We start from the raw sequence: 15050 nt of genomic DNA on the forward strand, positions 1-15050 counted from the left end.
ATCCTTTGTGTATGCTGACATTTGACTTTTCTGTGAACCAAGAGGATATAACTAAAAGCTTGGTGTAATGAAGGCAGCCCTGGTATCATCAAAACTGTTGAAAAAAAATTCTGCCACTGTCAATCCCAACAAGATTGTTAGATATGTTTTTCTGAGGGGTAAGATGATTCATGATTGGGTAGGTGAGCTACACTTTGGCTCTGCTGAACAGTGCACTGAAATATCTGGTGTACTGGCTATTTCACTGATTAGTTTTGTTAATGTGCACTGAAATATTGGAAGCATGACTGTGCAAGAATCTAGCTCAGGTTCCAGCCTGACTGCCTGGTCAATTTCTTCCATGCACCTCTATCGGATTGGGGATTTTGGACTGAGACAAAATATGTATAAGGACTTGTTTGCCTTAAGAATAGTTGAGTTCATTTAGAGTACTCTATTACGCTATTTAGATCGAGCTTCAACTGATCAATTCTCTGTCTTGCTGTTAGGCAATGTGGTGCCCAATTTCACTGAAGCTACAAAATGATAGGTTATGATCTTATGCGATGAGTTGATCTATCTTTAACTAGTAACATTCAAAATGCCTGTGTGGTTGTGCTATCCTGATCAGATGTTTTCCAGAGTCTGCTTCAAGGTGCTAAACTTAAGGTTAGGTTTCAGAATCTCTAAGATGAGGTGGTGTAGTTCTGAGATGTAGGAGACTGTAGCCAACTCAAGAGTATTGGAGTCATTTCCAGCATTATGAAATTAGATGTAGTCTCCATAACATGATCACTGACTTCCTGGAAAAGAGGCTCCATAGTAAGCATTTTGAAGTTTTGCCTGAGCATTCAATGCCAATCATCAAAAGTCTTCTGAACCCAGATTTGATGGCTGTTACTGAGAGGAGCACTATTCTTAGTGTAGTGGTTGTCACTAATAACTGCCACAAACTTGCTTATCATGGGGAAAGTCACTATGTTTAACTTTCCCTTATTTAATGACAGTGTTGAAGCTGAAGTCCAGCACTTTTCCAGAAATGCATTGATCAAGTTTCTGTGGTTTCTATCTACAGAAGCTTGTTTCATTTCAAAAGTGAGGGATTACATTCACTCACTGGTCATCATTTGTGTTTTGGTGATCGTTAGGACGCTAGAATGCTACATTATTTATGTAGGTAGCACTTGTTTACTCAATCATCAGAGGCAATTCAGCTGTAAGAACATCCCAGGACTTTTCCTCTTGGAAATAAGGTAGGTAATTATGAAAGGAGGTATATGAAGCTGATTTTATGAGATATGTTCCAATTCCTTTGTATTTATGTATGTATTATGTATTTATGTATGTATTACAGCTCAGCTGTATAAAAAATTTTTTTCAAAATTAACAGCCTATAAGCTTGCACATGACAGAATCATAATAACAATCACACACCACTTCATAGGCAGCCTGTAGGACCTGCATAGCTGACTGGTCTGTAGAAGTTTTGGAAAGTCACATATGGCACATTGTATCACTTGATCTGGTCTGTCTGCCCAATAACAAATCAGCAAGCAGGCTGATGAAGGGAAAATACTGGTTACTTTACTAATGCACAACATTCTTATTCTCTGAAATGTGGACCGATAGTAATTAGACATTTGCTACAGCTTATGTAGTGAACGTTTTATCTCGCCTCATTTTACTATGTAAAATCTTAAGAAGTTCACGATTTTTATGCATTCAAAAAATTAATAAATTTTTTAAAATTGTAAATCATGCAGAGGAAACATGAAAAAGAGAGTAGCGACCCTAGTTCAAGACAGTGTTCCTGGACGTTGGCTTAAATATAGCTGAGAGGGAGAAGTACCAAGGCCTTATGTACAACATGAAAAGAAACTAAGGAAAACTCTTTATCTTTCCAGTAATCATAGGAGCTATCAGGCTGGTGAAAAAGAATTTAAAAAATTGTTAAATATACTCTGAACCAGATGTAAATAGTTGCATTTAAAAGGACAAGTACAATCCTAAAACTATCTTTTGATTGGAGTCTTTGAATAGCACAGGAATATCTGGTACCAGTAGGATGCCCCAACTCCAGCAAAACAAAGACAAGAAAATGGAAAAAATAAATGAAAAGTGGTCATACAATTATGCTAATATAAAGAAAGCAAGTCGAAAAACAAACCAATTTTAACAATACTATTTGATAGTTAATTTTGCTCCTAATTGTTGATAATCAGTCTTGAATACTGTTTGAATGTATATATTAAGATATGTTCACTCAATCTGCCATTTTAATGATCATTTTTTTCCCCCAACTAAAAAATTGCAGACAAAGCTTCTCATAGCAATGTGAGTACACACATAAAAAGTTTCCCCAATTTAAATTATACTTCTGGTGTTTGCTTACAACTAGATCTATCAATATAAGTATGATTAGTTACAAAATTAATATTGTAATTGTTATTTGTACAGATTACAAAACTGTTTAAAATTAGTGTATTTCATCTTTATTGCATCTACTTAATGTACTTTTTTTTTTTTTTTTTTTTCAGACAATTAGAAAAGCTTCCTCAAAGGTTTTTAGAATGTGATCATTTAGTAAATTTTTTCACTGCATCAGAGTCCAGTCGTTCTTCTCCTTCCCGGTCAACAAATTATACCCCAAGTAAGTAAGATTTATTTACTAACTAGCATAGTACCTATAAAAAATAAGATTGTTTTTGTATGGATTAGCACCTTTTCTTTTTTTGATGTTTCTTACTTTAATCAATAACTTCATTAGAATATTAACTATTTCATCAGATTGATACAAAAAATGTTCTTTTTATTAAATTTTAAAAATTTTATTTAAAAGGAATAAAAAACAAATTTTACTGAAAGTATCAATTAAATATCTTTAAATGATCCCCCCCATGCTATAATGTTTTATCATTGTTAGTATCTTTATTCATTAAAGATTTAAAAAAATATATCAAAATATGATATTGATACAATTATAGATTTCTTAAAATAGAATTTGTGGAAAAATTTCAAGATAAGCATTTATTTTTTTATTTATTTATTTTTTTTACAACTTTTTTGGATATGTAAAAACTCAAAGCAATGATTTTATAAGAATAGTAAAACATTAAATTTATCTGAAGTACAGATGTCTGAAGTTGATTGAATAAAGTTCTATACCAGAATCTGTTTTAATATACTCAACTTCAAATTTATGCAGTTTCCTTCCTATCACTGCCCATCTGTAGAACACAATACTGCTAGGTTGCTTCTCATAGTCTTTTTCAAGTCTAATTTAAACAAATTTTTATTGAGCCGCCTTAAATAATCAAATTCTACCCATTTCTACCATTACGGATCATCATGGTGTTGTCTCACTGACCACCTGACACTCATTAACTATTATCCTTGAGTAACCTTTGGATCTTTATAAGCAGTAAACCCCTTGCAAAAAAAACAAACTTGCCAACTCTGACTCTCTACCTCAAAGGTTGAGAGTTAGCAGTGGGAATGGTCTAATTCTGAAGTTTATTATTAATCAGACCTTTTTTAGCAAAATTTATTGTGTTTATTCTCTCCAGCATTGTAAGAAAATCAATGCGTTTTTAAAAACTAAATTATGTCTACAGTTTTTATGTTTTAACAAATGCTGCCTCTTAATGTCATTTAAAATCTCTTTGCAGATAATGAACAACCTGTGATATCACAATTACATCAAAAGTCTTTCAACACTGCATCACCCTCAGGTGAGAAACTTCGTTAATTACGAGTTAGTTGCATATTTTATTAAGTGTTTTTTGGGTTGTTTTTTTTTTTAATTTCTAGTACCATTTTTGTAAGATTATTCTGATAGCATTGCATTAATTATAGAATTCGGAAAATACATATACATAGCAGCTGGTATTATTTTTATATATATATATATATATATATATATATATAATATATAATGGTTTTAAATTTTGTAAAAATGTATAATTATTATTTTTAAGTCAGTCTGATCTTGAGTTGAAAGCCATTCCTGTAATAGAAAAATTATCCAAAAACGGATAACAAAAGAAATTTCTATTATAGAGAAAAGAAAATTATCCAATTGCAAATATGAAATGTACTTGTCCTAAGCAAAAGTTAGCAGTATCAATCCAGTCAGAAGCTTTGAATTGTAAAGAATTTCAGGTAAAGAATGGTAGTATTAATACAGTCAGATTTAGCAGTGGTCTCTATCTCGTATCAAAATGAAAAGTTATGATTGAAAAATAGATTCAGTATATTTTATAGAATTCTCATACTAGATTGATTCGTTCTTATCACCTCCGACTATAAATATAATTATCCAAATCCTTGATCATATCCAGTAAAATTATGCCAAAAGTATTGCAACAGCTGACATTCTACAAGTTTCTTTAGTATTTAACATTTTCTTTAAAATAGAATTGAAATGTTCAACTATTTCTATCCGAAAAATAATACCATTTGCATTTAGACTAAAATTTAGATTAAAATTTCATAAATGCTTTTTGCAGGCTTTTCCTCTAAAAAATATAACTAGCGTAGAACATTTATATTGTTAATATATCAATATACCAATCAATTCTGTCTACTAAAACATCTGATAATTCCCTAAAATGTCTTTAATAATATTTTTAAATAATCAAAATTAAAGCCCCCCCCCCTCCTCTCATCCTCTAAAAAATTGTGTTGAATTAAATTGCTTGGGGAAAAGTAATTTTACCTAATTTATTAATATTTATTTCAGTTCTTCCATTTTCCTCAAAAGTTACAATATGTTTACTGTTTATTTTGCATTCCTATGAATTTGTAAACACATTGGACTTATTTTTTATTGTTTGTAAATTTTTTTTGTCAGAAATTAATTTAATTTAGTAAAACTATTTAAATCAAATAAATATGTAAACTAAATTAAAATGCACATTATTTTTTTCTTTTCTAATAAACGAAATCGTTTATTTTTTTATCGATGAGTAAAACCTTATACCAGAAATTTATATGTAAGTTTAAAGTGATTTTTAGTACTTGATGGTACAGTCAGTTAGGGCATTTTGTTTGAAAGCATAGGTTTTATAATTTGAATGTAACCCTGTACATATGAGTGCACACATGAACATTGGCTTTATTATATAATAAATGTATATTTTTGTCTAAAGGACTCATTCAAAAAAAAAAAAAATGGGTCCTGGATATGACCTTAAACTATATCCAGTGGTGAGGCCCCAGCTTGCAGGCTTTGGGGAGTGTGGAGCCACCCTTTAATTGCCATTGCTCCCAGGTTTACTCTGACCCGGAGTGGTAGTACCTGTTAGGGTCCCAACTATGGGTTAAATAGAAACCGACTTGAAAACAACAAATATATTCTATTAAAATCTTTGGATTGGGCATTAAATAACCTGAAAAGGGTTGATATGCCGTAAAACAAAAACAACCAACCAAACAAAAAATGCTAAAGTTTTTTTGTTTTTTTACTCCCTCCCCCCAATAGATCAATCAAGCATTGGGGTGGAGAAATAGGCAATAAAAAAATTGTGACATTTACATTTAAACAATAAGTTGTTCAAATCACCAGTTTCTTAAATATTTAGTGAAATTTATTTTTTAGATGTTATTGAAGAACAAAATGTACTGCTTTGTATGGGGTTTGAACTCAAAATCTCGTTCCATTGTTAATACTAATACACATTCATGTATATACACATATACAACCTTATTTCGTGATTTTTTTTTTTAATATGAAATAAAATACAAAGGATTATTCTTTCAACAATTTTGTTTGTATTTAGTTATGTGTCGCCTTTTCTCTCACTTAATCGTAAACACTTTTATTTCATTTATATTAATTTTTTTCAGGTGACATCAACAATCGACAGCCCCATCACTCACAATTTTACACGACCGCACATTACTCTCAGTTATCGAATAATCACAAGTATGTTTTTATGATTTTTTTTTTTGCTTTCCTTGCATTTTCTTTTTAATAAGTACAATTATGTTGCTGTTATAAGAAACTAGAAAAATAGCAATTCTATGATGGTTAAAATTCTTTAAACAACAGTTTTGCATATTTTATTTATTAAAATCAAAATATGTTACTAAACCTTTCATGTAGAATCTTTATTCTAATTTTGATGAAAATTTGTTATAAGAGTTTGATTATAGAAAATGTTTAAAATTTAAGGCTTGTAAGTCTTAAGGATCTTAAGAAAATGAAATTCGAAGACTCTTTGCATCAAATTTAATGCAAATTTGATATATTTAAATTTTTAAATGGACACTTCTGGCTCCTAAAATCTTTTAAAATACTCTAAAGAAACTAAACTTTGGAATATTGGTTAATTGATGCCTCGCTTGCTAAAATTTTACAAAAAGTCTGAGATATCTAAATTTTCAGTGTCTCCAATATCTTTATTTTTTATTTTTTGCATAAAACTAAATTAAACTAAATACAGCCCACATTACCTACCCTTATGCCTAGTAGTTGTATTCCCAAATTTATAATGATCAGTTAATTAATTTATGAGTGAATCCTATTATGCAAGTAATATATAAACATATACAAATACTTTATATAGAAATTAACTGTACCGACTCCAGGTACATTAGGTTCAAATTTCTTTTGTAAATATTTCTGTTCAGTATCTAAGCTAAAAGTGAACCTGGTTTTGACTTATTAAAAATGAAGCAACATAAGTAAAAAGAAAAAACGTGTCGATAATCCATCAGCATCTAAATTACAAATATACCTCTACTTTTGTTTATATAGAAAAGAATTAGAAAATCCATTAGTAAATCTTGAATTAAAATAAGCAAGTAAGGAAAGATAACTCTTAAAAAATAAAATAAAATGACTATTTAAGAATTTCTACATATTAGAAAACTGTTAGAATGGATTAAGCATTTTAAATAAATTGTAGCAAAGCATGTTAGTCTATTGTGAATAACATGGTACAATAATAATTGAAATCAAAGTTTGATTTATCAGCTTAGACTCTTATTTAGGTCCAACTTTTAAAATCTGCCTAACATTATTTTAGCTGGAGTACACTAGTACAATGCTTAAAACTTAATAAAAAACATAGTCCATGTTGGAAGCTAAGAAATAGTTAAAAGAACTGTAAGTTATGGATTTCGGAAAGGGTTAATCTTCCTATCTTAACTCTATGGATACCCAATGTCTTTAACTAAGTCGTTTATGGTTGAACCATTCCCCACAAGAGATTTATCACTCGTATTGATCCATACTTCATGTTCATAAAAATTTACTAAGCAACCAATTATGTCAATTCAACTTTGAATATTTGGTGTCACATGATTAAACTAGCCAAACTGACACTAGCAATGAAAGTCTAAAGACCAGAAAACAAATATAAAGACAAAAATCAAAAAGACAAAAGTCATAAATATTCTAAGCAACAAGCTGACTAAAAGTAAAATGTTCTCCATAAACTTTCCAATTTTTAAATCTAATTGGGAAACCTTTGAAGGATCTCTTCTTCGATTCCTTTTCACCTAGTGGATTCTAGTTAAATATCTTGTTTTTGATCTTTGATCAAAATTAAGATATAGTATTAAGCAAAATTGGACAATTAATATTCAAAGTGGGGACTGTGATTTCTATGGTTAATGTGTGATACAATGAACATACGTTATCCCAATCTTAGTAGCTGAAACATGTGTTATAAGTTGATAAGGATAATCTCAACTATATGAATATCTATTTTTAAACTGAGCATTGCTTCTATCCAGATGCCTCTATCACAGTCTTACATGATCAGTCATAGCTCATTACGTAATCCCGGATGTTTATATACAATCACTTATTCAAGATAATTTGCATATTCTTTCCTGTGCAGGAACAGCATGCAAGTCTACAGCATTTTCTTTAGTGTGAGCGACCACTATTGTCATGATCAGTAAGCAGTTCATTGATTGTATCAGTTTCACTAGACCATGTCTAACTTTGATGCTGTGAGAAGTGAATAAACTAACTAATGATTTGAAGTGGTGCTTCTTGAGATAAGTCCTAAGTCACTACAGTAAATATTTGATTCTAATTTTATATTATGCCGATATGTCAATCATAACTGCTGCATTTATCAAATCAGATCAACATCTAGTTTTAATATTAAACACTATTTGTGACTTATTTTTATAAAATCTTTAATTAAAAACATTTTTGTTTCCTTGTATAGCCCTTGCAGCAATCGACAAGTGGCCAATCTTCATCTGAACCAGAGTATCTCTCCTCTCTACTCTCCAACTTCATCACCACCACCACCACACCCGCAAGCTGCACTCTCATCACTCCAGCAGTCCAATAGCCGGTCAGCATCACCTGGCAGTGTTGACAGTAACTGTTTCACCAACAATAAGCTAAAATCTAACGAATTAGACCACTTGGTAAGTTCTACCTTATTTTTTCACTATTCAGTTAATTGTTTTAAAAAGAAATACCTATTTCTGTCTACCATATTGTTTGTGTATGATACGAGGAATTTTGAATGGAAATTAATTGCAGAAAATGGAATCGTGTAGAGTAGAAAGTGGGTCTTGGGTTGTATTTTTGGTAGCCTTTTGACTCTCGCTTCACTTATTTTGTCCTTTATCTTCACATTCCATGAGTGATGTTTCTGATAAAGGGAGAAGAATTGCTGTTTTCTGGATTGGAATTTATCCATATTACACTTATCGTTGATTTGTTTTTGACCTTGAAGTAGTAGGATTTTGTTCTTTTTAAAAAAATTTTTTATGTCTCCTTACATCAAGTAGCTTCATGTCTTGTCTAGATCGATTTCCATAAAAACAGTTTGTAATTTTAGAAATATGAAGATTACATATGCACATCATATAATGATACTGAGCCGTATGTCTAGAATAAAATCTTTTATTCTAATTTTGATCAAAATCGATTACATGATTTTGATTCTAGAAAAGGTTTCAAATTTAAGGCTTAATCTTTAGGTGTCTTAAGAAGAAATTGAAATTCAGGGACTCTTGCTTAATTGGTATCTAATGGATCAAATTTAATGCAAATCTGATATATTTAAATTTTCAAATGGGAAGTTGAACCCATAATATGCATCTTTTAAAATAATTTAAAGAAACTGGAACTTAGGAAATATTTATTAATTGATGCATAAATATCTTGTTAAATTTTTACATATTGTAGTATCAGAATTTTCATTAAGGGCTTCCACATCCTTTTTACTTCTTCAGCATAAAACTGAATATAGTTTACATTTGGACAACTTGTGCCTAGCAGCTGTTTTTCAAAATTGATAACGGTCTGTTTATAAGTTTAGGAGTCAATTGTTTACATAAAAATGTATAAACATCTCAACTTTATAGAGATCGGCAGAAATGCAGATTAATTTATTTTCTTCAGAAAATACTGAACCATGCCATCTGATAAACATGATAAAATGTATTTAATATAATTTCTATTTTCAGCTGAAAGTAGATGAAGAAAAGATTCATGTGGCAGATCACCACAAAAATGGACGGTAAGTCCTTTTGCGTTTTATCTTGCATATATATATATATATATATATATATATATATATATAATTTTTAAAATATAATTATCCAGTGACACGTGTTTCATCGTCTACTACTCATCAGAGTGGCTGAATCTAGTGAGATTCAAATCGGAACCCTATAATAAGAGATCGAAACCATTACCACATGGCTACCTCACACGACTATTGAATGTATCACATTTTTACATAGATATTTTTATTTGTTCTTATTAGCGATACTTTTTGAATGAATTAAATTATTTATATGAAAGTACATTTTTACCTAAATGCAAGTTGGGAATAATTTTCCCTTTGACCAATTTGGTACTCCCTAAATGAGGAGCGGCATATTATTTTAAAAAAAAATATATATATATATATATATATATATGTGTGTGTGTGGGAACACTTTTGTTTTTATATGAAAAAAGTGTGGTCAAATGAGTTCCAGAGTTGCATGCGTTCGACAAAAAACATCTTAAGAAAATGATGCAGAAGACTCATTTTGTGCTAGTTTTGTTAAGCATATACAAGTTTGTTTGGTTTTTCATTATTAGATAAAAAATATTTTATCTTGCCTGCTAGTACATATATTCTAGTTTATATGTTCAAATTTCATTTAAAAGGATCAATTTTCAAAAAAATTAAAATTTTATTGCTTGAATAAAAAAAAATACAATGTTTAAATTAATATTCTTAACCCATGAGTTTCAATGTAAGCACATCTCAGGAAAATTTCTAGCAAAATACTAATATTGGTTCGCAATAATTTTGCACATACTGAGAAAAATATTAAAAGTAAAATGCTTTTAAGTGACATGGATAAAGGGAATGAATGTAGAAAGTAAAGAAAAGATATGTTGAATGGTATCCAAATGCAGAATTAATCATTGAAAAAAGTTTAAGATCCATATCGTGTGAAGATTGGTGAAGTGTGGGTAAAAACTGAGAGTTTCTGGTAATATCCATGGTATAAAAAAATCTTTTTGCTCTATCTGGTATATTGAGCAATTTTATTCAGCTGGGATTGTCTTATATGAATATTTCCTTTTAGTATTCTATAAGACTAGAAAACATTAGATTCACCAACCTGTAATCTAATTCATTTCAATATATATATATTAGTGAGAAATTTTGAACTTCTGAAGAGTTGCACTTATGGAAGATTCAGGATTTATAGTTTTATATTGTTGGTTGTTTATTTGTCAACAAAACAGTTAAGTTTTACTTGTTTTTTAATTTTTTGAAAGGTGGATAAAGATGTAGTTATAAGAATTTAATTTTCTATTTATATGATGAAAGTTATGGAAATAATATTCCAACATTATTGAAATGAAAAAACAATGTTCATTGATGTCTTGTCTTTACTCGTATTTCAGTCATCACAAGGCAGTATCGATATGAAGATGAAATGTTGAAAATATAAATAATTTCAGGTTTTCATTTTTCCATATATATAAAAGGCACTTTTTCTGTGAGGTTATTTCCTAGCTAGGCCATTTTATATATTTTATATATATATTTATAATTAGGAAAACAATTTAATTGCATGAGATAAAATTTTTGAAATCCTGCTTGCCAATAAATTACCAGTGCAAATAGAGATATTCTTAAAAGGGGAGGTCATATTTAGAAAATCCATTATTTTCAAGGTTTTATGCTTGAAAAAATTCTGTTTTTCTTTCAGAGACAAACGTCCTCCAAATGGAATGATCGATTATAGTATAATTGGAATATCTTCCCCTAGTGGCAGCATCCCTCATCATGGCTTAACCTGGCACCAACATCCGGCTTCCGCAGCATATAAGCATCAGTATTCTATACCTTATGCTGGCCACCATCAGCAAGCTCCTCCATCACGTCCTGGAATGGCACCTTCATCTTTACCCCTAGGTAACCTCCCAACAGCTCATTGCTGCTATTCACAACCCATCACTGCAACGCCAGGAACACCAAATAATGCTGATAGTTCACCAGGTGGGTCTGACTATTGTAGTCAACCACCCAGTCCAGGACCTCCAGGCAATGCTAATGTTGCTATGGTAGCTGCATCTTCTTCTTCAGTAGCATCAGATGACAGTGATAGAGGTAGGAATTTTTATTTTTATTTCACTTTTTTATCTTGTGCACTGTAAATATGTGTCCATTGGCTTGGGGTTAAAAAAAAAGTTAATTTTGAATCTTCTGTAACACTGAGCAGCAGTTTCTGCATATGATCTTCCCTCCAGCATATATGATCAAAGTGTTGTTTCTGATGAATGATTCTTTGTAGTTCTCAGAGGTCCACCCTTCCCAATATTACCATCTCTTGAGAAGGGGTTAGTTTATTGCTAATCATCTGAGGTGTTCCTATGGAGGAATGCTGATGAGGATTCTTGAGCCTTTGTATATGTGTGTGGAAGAGGTGCACTTTTTTATCAATCCAAACTTCTGGTCTTGTATCGCATTTTCTCATGGTGGAAGAGAGAGGTAAATACATGATCAAAGTCTTGGTCTGGATAAAGTTTGACCATTTTGGAAGCTTTGTGTCGGGTATTGAAATTTATTTTTCTTACAATCGTCCTCTTTACCTTTCCCAGGAGCTCTCCATCTTAAATACCATTTTCATGATGTCACTTGCATGCACTACATGTCCATACAGACAATTTTCACTTCTGTCAGAGATCAGCATGACATCGTAACAATGGCAAATATTTTGAACATCCAAAAACTTATTTCAAGGTTTGTTCTTCAGGGCATATTAAAAGACAGTCAGAAGTGGGTTGCTTATCCCACCCCCCTCCTTCTCTGTTTCTGAATTTCCCATGATTTTCAAGATTTTAAATTTTCTTCTGTGCTTACACTTACATTCTATTCTGCTGCAATGATTTGATAGCATATTTGGTACTTATACAGAATATGGATAGACAGCATTTGTAACTATTCTGTATGTAACAATTTCATAAACAAGAAATACCATAAAAATTGAATTTACCTTAAGAATCCTATCTAAAAAATACGGTTTCTATTCTGTATAAGTACCAGATATAGTTCTTGTGTAATTATTCTTTTTTCTATAAACATTTTTTTTTTTTTTTTTGAATGACCATAAAGATATGTATAGTAAATTATCATATAAAAAAAATCAAAAACAGGATACAAAAACATTGCTATTCGCTGTTTTGTTGAGGTTTCTGGCACTTGATTGACATCGAAGCAAGTATTAAAAAAAAATGTAGATATACTTAAATTTTCTTTGGGATGTTTAATCAAAAGCCAGACAAAGACTAATCAATAAAATAGTGAATCACAAATTTCTATTTTCAATTGTCTTGTAGACTGATTTTACATATACATACACTAATGCACTACATGCAAGTCTTGTTTGTTTGTTTGTGTGTGTGTTAACAATATCATTCTGAATAACTGTATATTTTCTTTGTTTTTTTTAGTGAAAAATGGCAAAGATGGAGAGCCTTCATTGGAACCAGATTTTAGGAAAAAAGAATCTCAGAAACCTAATCTAAAATTGTCTCAGCAAATGGGTTCAAAGACATCAGTAATGCGAGGTCAACCTGAAGACCCGTCTAAAGGAGGAAATATCCATTTACCCGTCTCCCATCATTATATGGAGCTTCAACAGCAACTTTCTCTGGGAAACTATGGTGCTGCCCCTGATTTGTTACCTCATCGTCAACAGATGATCCCGAGCCGGTCAGCCTATAATGCTCAGCCAGCACATACAAATATAGGAATACATCCCAAAAACATGATCAACATGCCCCTAGATGGCAAGTCAAGTAGTCCAATGGTGCCTTTATTACATCCTGGGCTGCCCAACTCTGTAGACTGTAACACCACCGTGGTGTCTGTGATGGTCAATTCTAATACTGCAGGTCCTGGGGATAGTGCAGTTGGAAGTGGGGCGCCACTGTTTTCTCCGCATTTAACTTCTTCGGGGGTACGAACTAGGACTGGTGCAGTGCATCCGTCATGCACCCGAACAGTATCGTCAGGTGTTTGCACAAGTAACACAATGTCTTCATGTTCTTCTGCTTCCAGTCCGCCACCCAGACACATGGGTAATGTAAAAAATAGCAACGGTCCCTTGTGTCCAAACTCTGTAGTCTCTCAGCCACTTCATCCTGCTGGTACTTCCGGCGATCCTTGCAGTATATCTGTGTTGTCCTGCTCGTCAGACCAGACGGGTGGTCAACCATCACCTATGAATTATCATGGCCCATGCACAAACCCAGGCAGTGTTACGACCACTACCATCACTTACTCGTCACAGGCATACTCCATGAACTCCCCCAGTCCTGCATCTATGGGTCGGTCACGGAGATGCAATTCATGTGGCTGCGAAGGCCATTGTACTTCTGGCTCGTACCATTTTGGGAGCATGCTGACCTCTCCAATGACTGCTCCGGCCAACACCCCACCCCCTCATCAGTGGCAGCACTTATCAGCTTACATGTTTCCCAATGCCAATGGAATGATACAATTTCCAAATATTGCTCCATACATGCCTAATGGCCCCAATCCTGACTTGATCTACAACCATCCGAATGTTGGCCTTATGCATTTGAACTCTTCCTCTCAAGTGACAGCCGCACCACCACCACCATCGTCGTCCGCCCCAAATCCACACTGTGTACTAAACCCGATGTGCAGCTACGGAGGACTTGGCAATGGTGGGCCACCTCCTCCGCCCCCACACCAGCAGCATCCACTCCTGACTCATCATGCTCTGACAGCTATCAATAACAAACACAAACCATCAATACAAACGTGTTATAACTGCGGTGGTGCAAACCACTTGGCCGTTGAATGTAAAGAGAGCACAATGGAATCAATGACAGGTATGTTATGCACTTAATAATGTATATGGCATTAATCAGTTAATTTTTAAAATTCTGATATCCATCTGTTGTAAGCTCAGATGATAACAAATAAGGCTGGAGAACTATGTTTTTGTTTCAATTCCAGCTGATGACACCCAAGTAATATCTTTTTTTAATTTTTGAAATTACCACTATGTATTGGGTACAATATCATAATCAATAGAGTATTGAGTCTATAATAATAAATACGAAAGCTGCATAAATTAAAATATATTTAAGCATATTTTACAACTGGCCACACGGGGAGGGGGCACTATATGTTGGATACAATATAATCAGTAGAGAATTGGCTCTATAATAATAATATGAAATCTGCATAAATTGGAATATATGAGGGCCTTCAATAAGTTTCCAGACTTTTTTGTGTGAGCACTTTTATTGATAGTACACACATGAAACTCTAGTCCCTTTCGAAGTAATTTCCTCTGGCTATAATGTACTTGTATCATTCCAACAACTTCTGGAAGGCCACATGAAAGTCCTCTTGTGTGAGCGTGTCAATGACCTTCATCACAGCCTCTTTCACCTCCTCAATTGTCTCCTAACGACAGCCTCTAAGCTTGAGCTTATGGAATAAACAAAAGCCACGGGATCAAGGTCTGGATTATAGGGCGGGTCTTGATGCCCATCTTAGTTAAATAGTCTGTGGCAAGGATGGAGTATATTAGGGACA

General features: G+C 32.4%; 1 protein-coding gene across 1 annotated transcript in view; it reads left to right on the top strand.

The window, feature by feature from the left end:
- LOC145259901 (uncharacterized) overlaps nt 1-15050 on the top strand; it is a 122762-nt gene that overhangs the window by 91572 nt on the left and 16140 nt on the right. The window contains exons 7-13 of the mRNA XM_080117822.1: nt 2517-2629; nt 3648-3710; nt 5827-5905; nt 8169-8376; nt 9427-9479; nt 11182-11582; nt 12926-14335. Of these exons, the coding sequence (XP_079973948.1) occupies nt 2517-2629; nt 3648-3710; nt 5827-5905; nt 8169-8376; nt 9427-9479; nt 11182-11582; nt 12926-14335 (2327 nt within the window). The remainder of the gene's footprint in view (nt 1-2516; nt 2630-3647; nt 3711-5826; nt 5906-8168; nt 8377-9426; nt 9480-11181; nt 11583-12925; nt 14336-15050) is intronic.

Source organism: Euprymna scolopes, chromosome 35 (assembly GCF_053919585.1).
Source record: "Euprymna scolopes isolate OS-2025 chromosome 35, ASM5391958v1, whole genome shotgun sequence".
NCBI lineage: Eukaryota > Metazoa > Mollusca > Cephalopoda > Sepiida > Sepiolidae > Euprymna > Euprymna scolopes.